Source organism: Salvelinus sp. IW2-2015, unplaced genomic scaffold, assembly GCF_002910315.2.
Source record: "Salvelinus sp. IW2-2015 unplaced genomic scaffold, ASM291031v2 Un_scaffold16393, whole genome shotgun sequence".
NCBI lineage: Eukaryota > Metazoa > Chordata > Actinopteri > Salmoniformes > Salmonidae > Salvelinus > Salvelinus sp. IW2-2015.
In genome coordinates this window covers 773,375-789,240 of record NW_019957565.1, presented here as the reverse complement: position 1 = coordinate 789,240, position 15,866 = coordinate 773,375, and the positions used below count along the sequence as shown (strand labels likewise).

The window sequence follows — 15,866 nt, the reverse complement described above, 5'->3', positions numbered from 1 at the left end:
AGATAATAATACCATCCAATATGGAGCACTGGGCAATAACTTCTAACAGCTAACCGACATGGTTATGGAGACAAGGGTGTTTTATGACCCTACTGTCACCCCAAGGGTAGACACACTGACATATGGAACTTAGGAACCCCCTTAAACATGCCAAAATGGAACGATCCATCTACTGTGGAGGGTGGACAGCCAGCAACAGATTAGAGGAAATGATTTAATAGCAGGCAGATAGCTGCTTTTCAGAACAACATTCTCTCAGACACACATTTCGTTCTTCTATCCTCGTGGGACCTAAAATTGATTTCCATTCAAAATGTTATTTTCCCTAACATTAACCATTACCTAAATCTCTAACCCGAAACCTAACCACCAACCCCAACCCTAAACCCAACCCCAACCCTAATTCTAACCAACCTAATCACTAACCTCAACCCTAATTCTAACCTAATCACAACCCAACCCTAATTTAACCTAATCACTAACCCCAACCCTAATTCTAACCTAATCACTAACCCCAACCCTAATTCCTAAGCTTAAAATAGCCCTTTCCTCATGGGGAATGACCCACGAGGGGGGATTTCCTTGTTTTACTATCCTTGTGGGACTTTGGGGATTTTAGGTCCCCACAGGCTAGAAGAACAAGACCCACACCACACACTGGAGTTGACAACTCTAACTCTCTGTGGAGTCAAAGTTATCTGGTGTGTTGTTAGGTGACATGCCAGAACAGCCAGACAGGCCGGGGCCGGGACCAGACTACAGGGCAACAGGCCAGACAGCCAGGCACGCGGACCAGACTACAGGGCAGACAGCCAGACAGTCCGGGACCAGACAACAGGCTGATAGACAGACAGCAGACCAGGCTAGGACCAGACAACAGGGCTGATAGACAGACAGGACAGACAGGCCAGGGCCGGGACCAGACAACAGGGCTGATAGATAGACAGACAGGCAGGGCCGGGACCAGACAACAGGGCTGATAGATAGATAGACAGACAGGCCAGGGCCGGACCAGACAACAGGGCTGATAGATAGATAGACAGACAGGCCAGGGCCGGACCAGACAACAGGGCTGATAGATAGATAGACAGCAGGCCAGGCTGGGACCAGACAACAGGGCTGATAGATAGATAGACAGACAGCCAGGCCGGACCAGACAACAGGGCTGATAGATAGATAGACAGACCAGGCGGGACCAGACAACAGGGCTGATAGATAGACAGACAGCCAGGGCCGGACCAGACAACAGGGCTGATAGATAGACAGAACAGGCCAGGGCCGGGACCAGACAACAGGGCTGATAGATAGATAGACAGACAGGCCAGCCGGGGACCAGACAACAGAGGCTGATAGATAGATAGACAGGACAGGCCAGGGCGCGGACCAGACAACAGGGCTGGATAGATAGATTGACAGACAGACCAGGGCCGGACCACGGACCAGACAACAGGGCTGATAGATAGATAGACAGACAGGCCAGGGCCGGGACCAGACAACAGGGCTGATAGATAGATAGACAGACAGGCCAGGGAGGCAAGCAGGCAAAACAACAACAATGCAGCATCTGTGTCCGCTCTCCTTGAGCGATTACATTCCCTCACCCTGCCAAACACTTCTGTGTTTTCTTCTTATCCCCCTCATGTGGAAGAGACGCTCTCTATTTCTCTCTCTCTCTCTTTGTTCTTGAAGTCATTTTACAATGGTACTGTGTATCATTATTTGAGTATAGTTTGTTTATCGACATGTCTGTAGACATTTGTCGTATCGACATCATGAAGATTATATTGTCATCTGACATCAAACTTGACATTGCCGTTAGGAAGAAGTATAAACACAAAAGGCAGCCTCTGCATGACATCAGCAACCTGATGCTCCAAACAGCAGACGTTCTATATTTTAACACCAATAAACCCATCTGTTTAAAAATGAATTCGGTAATTGTCAACCTAGCAGCAAGCCAGGCAACTAAAAGCCATTTTCTAAACAATGTTTTGGTTCGTTGTTAGCTAGCTGGCTAACCAGTTTAAATAATGACCAGAGGATAGCTGACAGCGTCTTAACTTTAGCTACTTTTGATTTATTATCACAGGAAAATAAACACACAACAACATTATTGTTTGCAAGGTAATGGTGAGCTTACAGAAAATAACATTACTGCCACAGTGTGACCAAATAAAAGTAGGCCATTCTATCAGAGAAATGTAGAACTCCTGCATCATCTTGTCACAGGAGGATTTGGTCTGGTTGCTGTGGCAGTCCAGTAACCGCAGCAACGGACGTTGCGACAATCTCCTAGACTTCAACTTGTTTCATGTCTGTGACTGACAGTCGCAGCGACTTTCTACAGACGTTCCTCCAGAGTATAAATGAAATGTCGTTGTCACATTCTCATTGTCCACAGACATGTCGTTAGACCAAGTATAAACTGGCCTTAACATATCAAATTCTCCCAATCTGTAACGATCTTCATCTTCATCGGATGAGGAGTAGGAAGGATCGGACCAAAATGCAGCATTGTAAGTGTCCATGATCATTTATTATATCAGAAAATGAAAAATACAAAATAACAAAGAGAATGAAAGAAATGAAAATCGAAACAGTTCTGTATGGTGAAAAACACAGACACAGAAAACAACCACCCACAAACAAAAGTGGGAAAACAGGCTACCTAAGTATGGTTCTCAATCAGAGACAACGACTGACAGCTGCCTCTGATTGGGAACCATACCAGGCCTAAACATAGAAATACAACACCTAGACATACAACATAGAATACCCACCCACATCACACCCTGATCAAACAAAAAACAGAAACATACAAAGCAATCTACGGTCAGGGCGTGACACAATCAAAGTCTTGAATAAAGACTATGGTTAGTTTATTAGTAGAATCGTTACTGCTTGGCTAGAATAAAAGCCTGCTCCATACAGGATAAGATTGCCCATCTTTCGCTTTAGCATGTAGATAAGTATGTATATTCTGACCCATATAATAGCTCAAGGAGCGTATCAGTCATGAGACTGACTGTTTATATAGTCAGACACCACAGCAGGATAACATCTGTTCTAAGATCAGCCCCTTGGCAGACACTGATACTGCATGTGCAACACAGCACAAGCTCACGTTTGAGTAAATATTTATACAACATGTTTTATGATATCTAATATTTTCCAGACGAGTTTCAGTCCGGCTCAAAACTTCCTCAACACGACCCAGAAAGGGAACGCAGGCTGTCTGCCTTCAACTTCAGACTGTTGACCCATCTGATTGCGTGGGTGTCCTCTATCCGTGGTTTAATGAAATTGGATAGTTGAATAGAGTGTCTTGGCAGTGGCTTTCGACATTGTGATCAAAACTTTCCATTGTGGAAAGGGACAAAGGCACAGTCAATCAGTGCAACCTCAGATAAATGCAATCATCAATTTATTTAAAACAATTTTTGAAACAAGCGCAGTGAAACAAGTGCCGTGAAACAAGTGCAGTGCTGGAAAGCCTAAAGCAATAGCAGCTACTTTAACAACGGGACTATTTTTAAAATATCACCCAGTGTGTCAGCAGGCAGTCATAATGTCCATCCTCTACAGCACAGCTGTTCGGTCCTCACTCTGTTTACGTCTGTCCGCTTCTGCTATCAGGCCTTATCCACATCCTGTATGCCATCCGATAAGAAGCCCATGCTCTGTGCTGTGCCCTGTGTTGTGTCGTGCTGGCGAGGCGAGCAGCTGGCCGAGGAACCAAAAACTACTGGGAACATGCCGTGGCATAACGTTGCGTGCCAGAATTGTTTTTGGCACTCAATTTTGCACTCAATTTCGAGTGTTATTGCGTTGGACTCTGATATAAAAATAACCCATATTGAAGAAGTGGGTCACAGGATGATGGAGGGAGTATTGTTTGGCCAGACTGGTATGGGTGTTAGTGCAACAAATCAACAGAAGGAAAGGCGTTGTGATGTGGTCTGTCACTGGAAAAGGGAGTTGTTATAGCCTAGACCAGAGGCAAATAAAATCAATTCCTTCTAAAAGCAATAATACCAATAACATGTGGCGGGGAATACTCCAATACTGTATTGCACAGCAATAGTCTGTTAATCAATGGTTATATGTACTGTAGTATACAGTAATAGTATATACATCAGTGGTTATGTATTTTATTACATAGCAATAGTCTATTAATCAATGGTTATATGTACTGTACTATTAATCAATGGTTCTATGTATTGTATTACACAGCAATAGTCTATTAATCAATGGTTATATGTACTGTATTACATAGCAATAGTCTATTAATCAATGGTTATATGTACTGTATTACACAGCAATAGTCTATTAATCAATGGTTATGTACTGTACTACATAGCAATAGTGTATTAATCAATGGTTCTATGTATTGCATCGTTCAATGTGTAACTAAAGTAAAAGCCAGCTCCAATCTTTTAGAGAAATAGTTAAATTAGTATGGACCAGGCTTCATTTGGTTTTCACGTGTGTCTTAGCCCCTGGAAGTAAAAAAGATGATCTAACCCTCTCTCTCTCTCTCTTTCCCTCTGTCTTCCAGAATACGACCCAGGAGATCGGTGAGGAGGTGGAGGACGGGGCGGTGTACACCATCACCCTGCGGAAGGTTCAGATGCTCCACCACCACCACCACCACCACCATCCTGGCCATCACAGCGGCGGCAGCGGGGCTAGTAAGGGCCAGCGCTGGCTGGGTGTAGAGACGGACGCGGCCCTCAGCCTGTACGAGACGTGCAAGGTGCGCACCATCAAGGCAGGCACGCTGGAGAAGCTGGTGGAGTACATGGTCCGGGGCAACGATTCCACCTATGTCACCATCTTCCTCTGCACCTACCGCTCCTTCACCTCCACCAAGCAGGTCCTGGACCTATTGCTCAACAGGTGAGTAGAGGGATGGCGGAGAGACAGAGGGCGGAGAGACAGAGGGCGGGGAGACAGAGGGCGGAGAGACAGAGGGCGGAGAGACAGAGGGCGGGGAGACAGAGGGCGGGGAGACAGAGGGCGGAGAGACAGAGGGCGCGAGAGACAGAGGGCGGAGAGAACAGAGGCGGAGAAGACAGAGGGCGAGAAGACAGAGGGCGGAGAGACAGAGGGCGGAGAGAGACAAGAGGGCGGAAGAGACAGAGGCGGGGGAGACAGAGGGCGGGGAGACAGGAGGGCGGGGAGACAGAGGGCGGAGACAGAGGGCGGAGAGACAGAGGGGCGGGGAGACAGAGGGCGGGGAGACAGAGGGTGAGAGACAGAGGGCGGGGAGCAACAAGGAGGGCGGGGAGCCAGAGGGCGGAGAGACAGAGGGCGGGAGACAGAGGGCGGAGAGACAGAGGGCGGAGAGACAGAGGGCGAGAGACAGAGGGCGGAGAGACATAGGGCGGGAGACAGGAGGCGCAGAGACCAGAGGGCGGGGAGACAGAGGGCGGGAGACAGAGGGCGGGGAGACAGATTGGATGAATTTACAGATGGATGGATAGATCCATCGGTTTGATTGGTGGAAGAATTATAGATGGATGGAAAAGCTGGGTGGATGGAGATGCACATAAATGACAGGATGTAATGGAGGATGGATGGTTGGATGAGAGGATGGATAGATTGGGTGGAGGAGGATGGATGGGGGGTGGGTGGATGGGTGGGATGAGAGGACTGAAATTTCTGGGTGGATGGCGATACACAAATTACTGGAATGGTGGGATGAGAGGATGGGTGGGTGGAGAGAGGATGGATGGATGGTGGGTGGAGGAGAGGATGGATGGGTGGGTGGAATGAGAAGATGGGTGGATGGATGGATGGATGGATGGGTTGGAGAGGATGGAATGTGTTTGGATGGAATGGATGGGGGAGGAGAGAATGGGTGGATGAGAGGATGGATGAAGGTAGTATGGATGGATGGATGAGAGGGTAGATGGGTTGGGTGGGTGGATGAGAGGATGGATGGGTGACTGAGAGGATTGAATATCTAGGTGGATGGAGGGGATGGGTGGACACATAAATGAATGGATGGGTGGATGAGAGGATGGATGAGTGGATTAATGGATGGGTGGGTGGTGGGTGGGGTGGGTGTGATGGGTGGAGGAGAGGATGGGTGGGGATGAGAGGATGGTGGGTGGGGGATGGGTGGAGGAGAGGTGGTGAATGAGAGGATGGATGGGTGGGTGTGGGATGAGAGGATGGATGGGTGATGAGAAGGAATGGTGGGTGGTGTGGATGGGTGGAGGAGAGGATGGGTGGGTGGAGGTAGAATGGGTGAATGAGAGGATGGATGGGTGGGTGGATGAGAAGATGGGTGGTGGATGGTTGGAGGAGGAGAGAATGGGAGGATGGATGGATAGATGGAGGGTAGATGATGGATGTGAGGATTGAATATCTGGGTGGATGGAGATACCACATAAATGAATGATGGGTGGATGAGAGGATGAAGTGGATTAATGGATGAGAGGGTGGGTGGGTGGATGAGAGGATGGATGGGTGGGTGATGGTGGATGAGGAGGATGGATGAGGGGATGGATGGTGGGTAATGAGTGATGGTGGGTGGATGAGTGGGATGGATGGTGGCGTGGAATGAGTGGATGGATGGATGGATGGATGGATGGGTAGGTGAGAGGACGGATAGATGGGTGGAGGAGAGGATGGGTGGAGGAGAGAATGGGTGGATGAGAGGATGGATGGATGGATGGATGAGTGGATGGGTGGGTGGATGGATGACTAACAAACTGATTACTCTGGGTTCAGGTATGCCAAACTCCAGCTTGGATCAGAGGGCCACAGACTGACTCACGACGATCGTACAGAACTGAGGAAGTAAGTCTCTGTCTGAGTCTGACACATTGTGAACAATACATCTTACTCAAATAGCCTATTTTCAACACATACTGTACAGTAACAGAAGACCTTGTTAGACAGTTTGCTTCATTTTCACACTTTGTTGCCTGGAATTTGTATTGCTATGACATTCTTGCTATGACCTATGACATTCTTCTGAGACAGGAGGACACTTCATAAGTCGTGACATCCGCTCTACAAACGTGTACCTCTTTATTTCTCCATTCCACCAGTACTATCCTGCTGGCATAAGCAGTTCTGCCATTGGGAACATTGGATATGTTTCTATTGTGTTCATATGGGTGTTGTATCGCGTTACAAAGTTCGTCATTGTCCTATATTTTGTGACCCATATCCTCAGGGGAAACATGTTGTATTTATCTCTTTCCTATCCTTCTCTGCTTTCATGGTAGTTAGTCTCTTTATCTACTGTATCCTTCCTACCTCTTCACCCTCTTTTTTAACATTATTAAAGGTAATATGTCATCCAAACACCTGTGTTTAACTCTCTCTTCCTCAGCACAATATCCTCCATCTTGGGGGCGTGGCTGGACCAGTATTCTGAGGACTTCTGGAAGCCTCCGGAGTACAGCTGCCTGCGACGGCTAATCTCCTACCTGCACCTCAACTTCCCAGGATCGGACCTGGAACGCCGTGCCTGCAACCTCCTGGCACACTTCCACCGCCGACAGCTCCAGGAGCCCGAGCACGAGTGTAAGATGACCGGCCGACTCCCAGCTGAACTTTTGACCTTTGACCCTGACCCCAGCTCCTCAACATGAGCATGGAGAGTCCAAAGAATTAGTATTAGTGGTAGGCCACAGATGTTTCCGGTGGTACTCCAAATCAGAGAACACTGTTGTTAGTCAATCCCTTAGGGAAAGTGTTACAGACAACCAAGACCTTGTTGGCTTGTGTGTGGGTGTGTGTGTGTGTGTGTGTGAGAGAGAGAGAGAGAGAGAGAGAGAGAGAGAGAGAGATGTGGTCGTGGGTGTCAGGAAGCAAAGTCGAACCAACACAGTCAGATGCTCTAGTCTAGTACAACACATACCTGTATAGTCTTACAATACTTTGATCCACATCTTCCACGAAAGGTATATCTGAGTCTGTGGGCCCTCACTTCCCTACATTAAGTAGTTTACTAAACCCAGCCGTGTGTTTCATGTTATTTTGCTAATGAGTGGTGATGTTATTCCTCAGTGCTGGACCATGGTGGCTATCCGTTCACCCTACTGGAGGAGAATGGCTACGAGGATGAGCAGCTGGACTTCCTGAACTTTGACCCGGCAGTGGTAGCCGAGCAGTTCACCCTCATGGACGCGGTAGGATGCCAAAACATCACGAAACTCAGAAAACTTTAGTCCCAAATGCACATATTTGTGTACTAACAACATATAACAACATATCCTAATTAATAATTAACTCTGTCTTTGTTTTAGTTTTCTATGAAATTGTTGTCTATTATTTTCCATCATTTTCCATCGTGGTACTTTATAGTTTGAGTTGCTCTCTCATTGTTTTCGCAAAGTTCATGTGTATTTTTCCATGCCAGCGAGGCTCCTTGGATTTGATCGAAAATGAAAAATTAAACTCTGTAACTGTGTCCTGTTGGAGCAAAGGGGCTTCCTTGGCCGATCTTCAGGGGCTGTTAGATAAGACAGGTAGTGAGGACAGAAGACAGAGGGCTTTAGGCCCACACTGCTATTGAGTTTCCGCTCATAAACAAATGTCACTCCAAAAGCTTTCCTACTGGCGTTTATTAGGAGACTTGTGTGCAGCAGTCAATTTTATCAACTGTCCTCAAAGCCTTCTGAAGTATCTGCCTGTTTCTGATTTCTCCCTCGCTTCTGCATAGGAGTGAAAACATGTTCATCTCATCCAAAATACATCACTGGTTGCAGCAAGAAACCAATCCTCCATTTTGTTTGTCTTCCTCCAAACCCCCTCTTCTTTACTCCCCTTTTTCCTCATAGGAGCTCTTTAAGAAGGTGGTCCCCTACCACTGTCTGGGGAGTATTTGGTCGCAGCGGGACAAGAAGGGCAAGGAACACCTGGCGCCCACCATCCGTGCCACCGTCACCCAGTTCAACTGCGTCACCAACTGTGTCATCGCCACATGCCTGAGCGAGCGCTCGCTCAAACCAACGCAGCGTGCCAAGCTGGTGGAGCGCTGGATCGAAGTGGCCAGGGTGAGACACTGTTGTTAGCAGGAGTTGGTGTGGGATTACATTTTCATTTTAGTCATTTAGCAGACGCTCTTAGCCAGAGCAATTTAGTAGTGAGCGCATACATTTTCATACTTTTTTTCCATACTGATCCCCCATGGGAATCAAACCCACAACCCTGGCGTTGCAAGTGCCATGCTTTACCAACTGAGCTACACGGGTAGAGCATGGTGTCCTTCCCCTTCAGTCCTGCAGAGGTGCAGTTTGTGTTGTGTAGCATGATGATTACAGTACCCATAATGCTCTGTTCCAAAGAGTTGGTCTTATTTGAGTAAAACAATTCTGAAGCTTATCTAGTGGTGTTCTGTCTCCTTACCAATACATTGGATTGATTTGCCCCTGGTGCTGAATTGAGTCCATTGATATTCATCTGAATATTTACTGTCTTTTTTCTCTTCAGGAGTGTCGAATCCTGAAGAACTTTTCTTCACTGCGGGCTATCCTCTCTGCTCTGCAGTGCAACCCGGTCCACCGGCTGAAGAGGACATGGGACGAGGTGTCCAGGGAGAACTTCCGCATCTTCCACGAGTTGTCAGAAATCTTCTCTGACGAGAATAACCATTCGCTCAGCAGAGAGCTGCTCATTAAGGTAGGTTGTGTGTAGTTTTGGATTGTTTGTGTGTGGTATGGTGTGTGTTGTGTGTGTGTAGTGAACCATGTAAGTGTGTGTGTGTGTGTGTGTGTGTGTGTGGTTGTGTTGTGTGTAGTAGCTGGTGTGGTGTGTGTGTGTTAGTGAAGGAGTGCCCCTAGAGTGGTGTGACCTCACACAAGGGAAACCCCATCACTCCACTGCCTGAAATCAGAGGACTACTGTAATCAGAGCAGTGTGTGTATATATTTGTTTTGCTAATGCTTTATTGATTCTGCCCCCCAAACACAAATGTGCTCTCACACACACACATTCACACTCTGATTATAGTAGTGCTCTGATTTCGGGCAGTTAGAGTGATGGGGTTTCCCTTGTGTGAGGTCACACCACTCTAGGGGTACTCCTGCTCTCACACTGACGGTGTCATCACCCAAGATCAGATGACAGTGTTACCCTGCAGTAGCATCATGGTGTAACAGGGTGTGGTCACACACTACCCTGCAGTAGCATCATGGGGTGACAGGGCATGTGCATGCGAATGTGACACACTTGGAGACGGAATAAAAGGACATCCTGAAAGTCATTTCCAGCACATAAAAACACAAAGTGAAAAACAAAGTATGGGATTTTGTCGTCTGAAGTTTTCTATCTTAGTTCAATATCTTGGTGAGAACCGTATAAAGGTAATCTGGTTGTTCTGGTGGGTGGTCTTGACTTGGGCGTGGGGGTGTGAGACTGTGTAGGTGTTATGTAGGGGTGCAACTAAGCCTACTTACACACATATAGACCTCAAACCCTGACATTCCCCAAATTCCAGAACAAACACACACATACATACGTCAGGGTATCTAGAGGTTGGCCGCTATGGGGGGGGGGGGGTGCAACTTGGGAATATTTGGGGGTGCAACTTGGGAGTGCAATATTTGGGGGTGCAACTTGGGAATATCCCTCCCCTGCCTGATACTCTGCTGTAGAATGTGGGAGAGTGTATGTTCACCATTTGATAGCTTGATAAATGGAAAAGTGTGTATTCTTTCATTTAATTTAACAGAAACCAGTGTTATCTGATTGCTGAAGTAGGGGCTTAGGCTTTAGATCTCACTGTGAATGTTGTCCGTTATCTTTTCTGTTTAGGAAGGCACGTCCAAATTCGCTACCCTGGAAATAAACCCCAAACGAGCCCAGAAGAGACAGCAGCAACCCCGAGATCTGGTAAGGACATTAAGAGAGAGGCAATGTAAGAAAGGAGGGAGGGAGGGAGGCTAAGATGGAGTGGACTTAGAGAGACACAAAATACTAGAAAGATTGAAGAGGAAGAAAGAAGTGGCTTTTACGAAAATGGAGGATGACATGAAAAACATGGAGAAAGCAGAGAGAGAGATGACATGAAAAACATGGAGAAAGCAGAGAGAGAGAGATGACATGAAAAACATGGAGAAAGCAGAGAGAGAGATGACATGAAAAACATGGAGAAAGCAGAGAGAGATGACATGAAAAACATGGAGAAAGCAGAGAGAGAGAGATGACATGAAAAACATGGAGAAAGCAAGAGAGAGAGATGACATGAAAAACATGGAGAAGCAGAGAGAGAGAGATGACATGAAAAACATGGAGAAAGCAGAGAGAGAGGATGACATGAAAACATGGAGAAAGCAGAGGAGAGAGAGATGACATGAAAAACATGGAGAAAGCGAGAGAGAGAGGACATGAAAAACATGGAGAAAGCAGAGAGAGATGACATGAAAAACATGGAGAAAGCAGAGGAGAAGAGATGACATGAAAAACATGGAGAAAGCAGAGAGAGAGATGACATGAAAAACAGTAGAAAGCAGAGAGAGAGAGATGACATGAAAAACTGGAGAATGCAGAGAGAGAGAGATGACATGAAAAACATGGAGAAAGCAGAGAGAGAGAGAGATGACATGAAAAGCAGGGAGAAAGCAGAGAGAGATGACATGAAAAGCAGAGAGAAAGCAGAGAGAGAGATGACATGAAAAACATGGAGAAAGCAGAGAGAGAGATGACATGAAAACATGGAGAATGCAGAGAGAGATGACATGAAAAGCAGAGAGAAAGCAGAGAGAGAGATGACATGAAAAACATGGAGAAAGCAGAGAGAGAGAGATGCATGAAAAGCAGGGGAGAAAGCAGAGAGAGAGATGACAGGAGAAAGCAGAGAGGAAAGCAGATGAGAGAGATGACATGAAAAGCAGGGAGAAAGCAGAGAGAGATGACATGAAAAGCAGAGAGAAAGCAGAGAGAGAGATGACATGAAAAGCAGGGAGAAAGCAGAGAGAGAGATGACATGAAAAGCAGGGAGAAAGCAGAGAGAGAGATGACATGAAAAGCAGAGAGAAAGCAGAGAGAGAGATGAAATATTCTGACAGACAGAGGATGAGAGAGTATAGGGGAGGTCAAAAAATGAAGACCGAGTGAGAGCCAGAGAGCCTTACAAGAGCGACTTACAGTTAGTGCATTCATCTTAAGATAGTTAGTTAGGTGAGGGATAGCTAGAGGGACAGAAAGAGGGACAGAGAGACAAAGAGGGAAAGATATAAATGAAACAAGAGGGAGAGAGAGGTGACAGATGTAGTCAAAGCACCCCCATCTTGGCCCTGTAGATTAGACAGGCTGGAGTAATTGTTTTTTTTAAGCTGTGTCAGGAAGTGTTCCAGCGGGCAAGACGCCATAGAATAGAAAACAAGCGGGCCCTCTGTCCTCACTGAACTCTGCTGACACGCTCACTCAAACACACACAGTCACACATGCTTCTATTGCCATTTTTGCTGGTTCGAATCCCTGAGCCGACTAGGCGAAGAATCTGTCTGTGCCCTTCAGCAAGGCACTTAACCCAAATTGCTCCTGTAAGTCGCTCTGGATAAGAGCGTCTGCTAAATGACTCAAATGTAAATTTTATGGATCAATGCTCTCTCACCCTTTCACTCTCACTCATCTGCTCCACTTTAAAATCACTCCCTTTGAAATTGACCCACTTTGTAGTAAATGGCTGTCATGGATGCCTCTAATGAAAATAGCTTAGAGGTGCAGTATTTTGCTGTTCACAGTAAGGGGATTCATGTCATTGTTTTCTCTATGGTGTATAGAATTAGAAGGAATAAGAAGGGACACACCGCCCTCTAGTGGTTGTTTGGGGAATCAATCTGACTCGCAAAATGCTCACAGCTCACTCTAGTGGTGATATGCAACTTTACAGCTTAATTTGACTGTAATTACAATGTAATCATGACAATTGCGCATTTATTAAACTGGGAACAGTAGCCAGCTGTAGATAGCTCATTTATATAAGCAGTGTCCACAGAGGGAGATGCAGAGATTTAATTATTGATTTCCATATACTTTTTTCCCCCTGATGAAAAATGTATGTTACTCATATTTAATCACTAGCAAAGTCATGCATGCACGTGTACGTACACACACACATACACACACACACACACACACACACACACACACACATAACATCGACGAGCTAACCACCTCTGTCACCGGTTTCATTAGAAAATGCATCAGTGACGTTGTACCCACGGTGAGGGTTCGCTGCTTCCCCAATCAAAAGTCCTGGATTAACACCAAGGTTGGCACTAAACTAAAGGACAAGGCTACCCCACACAGAGCTATCGTAGACAACCCTGAGGCTATGGCCGAGGGCAGGATTAAGTACAAGAAGTCCCGCTATGACCTCAGCAGAGTCATCAAACGAGCAAAAAGACAATATAGAAATAAGGTGGAATCATACTACACAGGCTCCGACGCCACCCGCATGTGGCAGGGGCTACAGTCCATTACGGATTACAAAGGAAGACCCAACCGTGATCTGCCCAACGATGTCTCTCTACCAGACGAACTCAATGCATTTTATGAACGCTTTGACATCGAGCCGGGTGTGAGTGCTGTCACTGACCCAGAGGACTAATCTCGCTCTCCAAGGCCGACGTGAGAAGGGTCTTTAATCAGGTCAACACCTGCAAGGTCGCGGGCCCCGACGGTTTACCAGGGCACGTTCTCAGCATGCGCAGAACAGCTGGCAGGCATATTCACGGTCATTTTCAACCTCTCCTTGTCCCAGTATGTAATCCCCACGTTTTAAGATGACCACAATGATCCCTGTTACTGAGATCTCTTAAGGCTTCATGCCACAATGATTACCGCCCTGTAGCACTCACTTCTGTGAAGTGCTAATGAAGTGCTTTGAGAGGCTGGTTATGGCACACATTAACTCCACCATTCCAGCCACCCTAGACCCACTCCAATTTGCATACTGCCCCAACAGACCCATAGACCCACTCCAATTGCTCCCCACACTGCCCTCACCCACCTAGATAAGAGGAATAACTACAGTGCATTCGGAAAGTATTCAGACCCTTGATTTTTTCCCACGTTTCATCCTTATTCTAAAATTTATTAAATCGTTTTTTCCCCCTCATCAATCTACACACAATACCCCATAATGACAAAGCAAAAACATGTTTTTAGAAATCTTTGCAAATTTATTACAAACAAAAAATGGAAATATCACATTTCCATAAGTATTCAAACCCTTTACTCAGTACTTTGTTGAAGCACCTTTGGTATGACACTACAAGCTTGGCACACCTGTATTTGGGGAGTTTCTCCTATTCTTCTCTGCAGATCCTCTCAAGCTCTGTCAGGTTGGAGGGGGAGCGTTGTTGCACAGCTATTTTCAGGTCTCTCCAGAGATGATCGATCGGGTTCAAGTCCGGGCTCTGGCTGGAACACTCAATGATGTTCAGAGACTTGTCCCGAAGCCACTCCTGCGTTGTCTTGGCTGTGTGCTTAGGGTCGTTGTCCTGTTGGAAAGTGAACACTCGCCCCAGTCTGAGGTCCTGAGCGCTCTGGAGCAGGTTTTTGTACTTTGCTCCATTCATCTTTCCCTCGATTCTGACTAGTCTCCCAGTCCCTGCTGCTGAAAAATATCCCCACAACATGATGCTGCCACCACCATGATTCACCGTAGGGATGGTGCCAGGTTTCCTCCAGATGTGATGCTTGGCATTCAGGGCAAAGAGTTCAATCTTTCATCAGACCAGAGAATCTCGTTTCTCATGGTCTGAGAGTCCTTTAGGTGCCTTTTGGCAAACTCCAAGCGGGCTGTCATGTGCCTTTTACTCAGGAGAGGCTTCTGTCTGGCCACTCTACCATAAAGGCCTGATTGTTGGAGTGCTGCAGAGATGGCTGTCCTTCTGGAAGGTTCTCCCATCTCCACAGAGGAGCTCTGTCAGAGTGACCATCGGGTTCTTTGTCACCTCCCTCCCCCAATTGCTCAGTTTGGCCGGGCGGCCAGCTCTAGGGAAGTCTTAGTGGTTCCAAACTTTTTCCATTTAAGAATGTTCTTGGGGACCTTCAATGCTGCAGACATTTTTTGGTACCCTTCCCCAGCACACCCCAATCCACATCGACGGGGCGGCAGTAGAGCAGGTCGACAGCTTCAAGTTCCTCGGTGTCCAAATCACTAAAGACTTAAAATGTCCAAACACACACAGTCATGAAGGAGCTACTGCACCTCTTCCACTCAGTAGGATGAAAAGGTTTGGCACGGACCCTCAAATCCTGAAAAGGTTCTACAGTTGTACCATTGAGAGCATATTGACTGACTGCATCACTGCTTGGTATGGCATTAGCACCGCCCTCGATCGCATGGCGCTATGTACATCACTGAGGACGAGCTCCCTGCCATCCTAGCCCTCTATGTCAGGCGGTGTGAAAAGAAGGCCCGGAAAATAATCAAAGACCCCAACCACCCAAGCCGTAGACTATTTTCTCTGCTGCCGCACGGCAAGAGGTGCGTCAAGTCTGACCCCAACAGGCTCTTGAACAGCTTCTATCCCCAAGCAATACAACTGATAAATAACTAACAAAATAACTACACAGACCTAGTTTACCTCGTATCTTTATTGACCTTTTTATTTCAGTCTCTCTGGACACTCACAGGGGCCTACACACACACACACTGTCACTCCAACACACACACAAACACTCACTACATCATCTGCTCACTCACACATAATATGCACATACATTTATACTGACTCTACACACCCACTCACATGCAAGCTGCTGCTACTCTGTTTATCTTATATCCTGATGCCTAGTCACTTTACCCCTATACATATCTACATCCACCACTCCAGTATCCCTGCACATGTAAATATGGTATTGGAACTGACTTTTTAAAAATATTT

The 15,866-nt window shown here is 46.6% G+C and overlaps 1 protein-coding gene across 3 annotated transcripts in view; it reads left to right on the top strand.

Annotated features, from left to right (window-relative positions):
- LOC112080611 (ral guanine nucleotide dissociation stimulator) overlaps positions 1-15,866 on the top strand; it is an 83,739-nt gene that overhangs the window by 59,545 nt on the left and 8,328 nt on the right. For all 3 annotated transcript variants that reach the window (XM_024146439.2, XM_024146438.2, XM_024146437.2), the window contains exons 2-8: positions 4,559-4,899; positions 6,742-6,810; positions 7,352-7,545; positions 8,032-8,153; positions 8,805-9,020; positions 9,457-9,645; positions 10,780-10,857. In XM_024146439.2, coding sequence (XP_024002207.1) covers positions 4,559-4,899; positions 6,742-6,810; positions 7,352-7,545; positions 8,032-8,153; positions 8,805-9,020; positions 9,457-9,645; positions 10,780-10,857 — 1,209 coding nt within the window. The remainder of the gene's footprint in view (positions 1-4,558; positions 4,900-6,741; positions 6,811-7,351; positions 7,546-8,031; positions 8,154-8,804; positions 9,021-9,456; positions 9,646-10,779; positions 10,858-15,866) is intronic.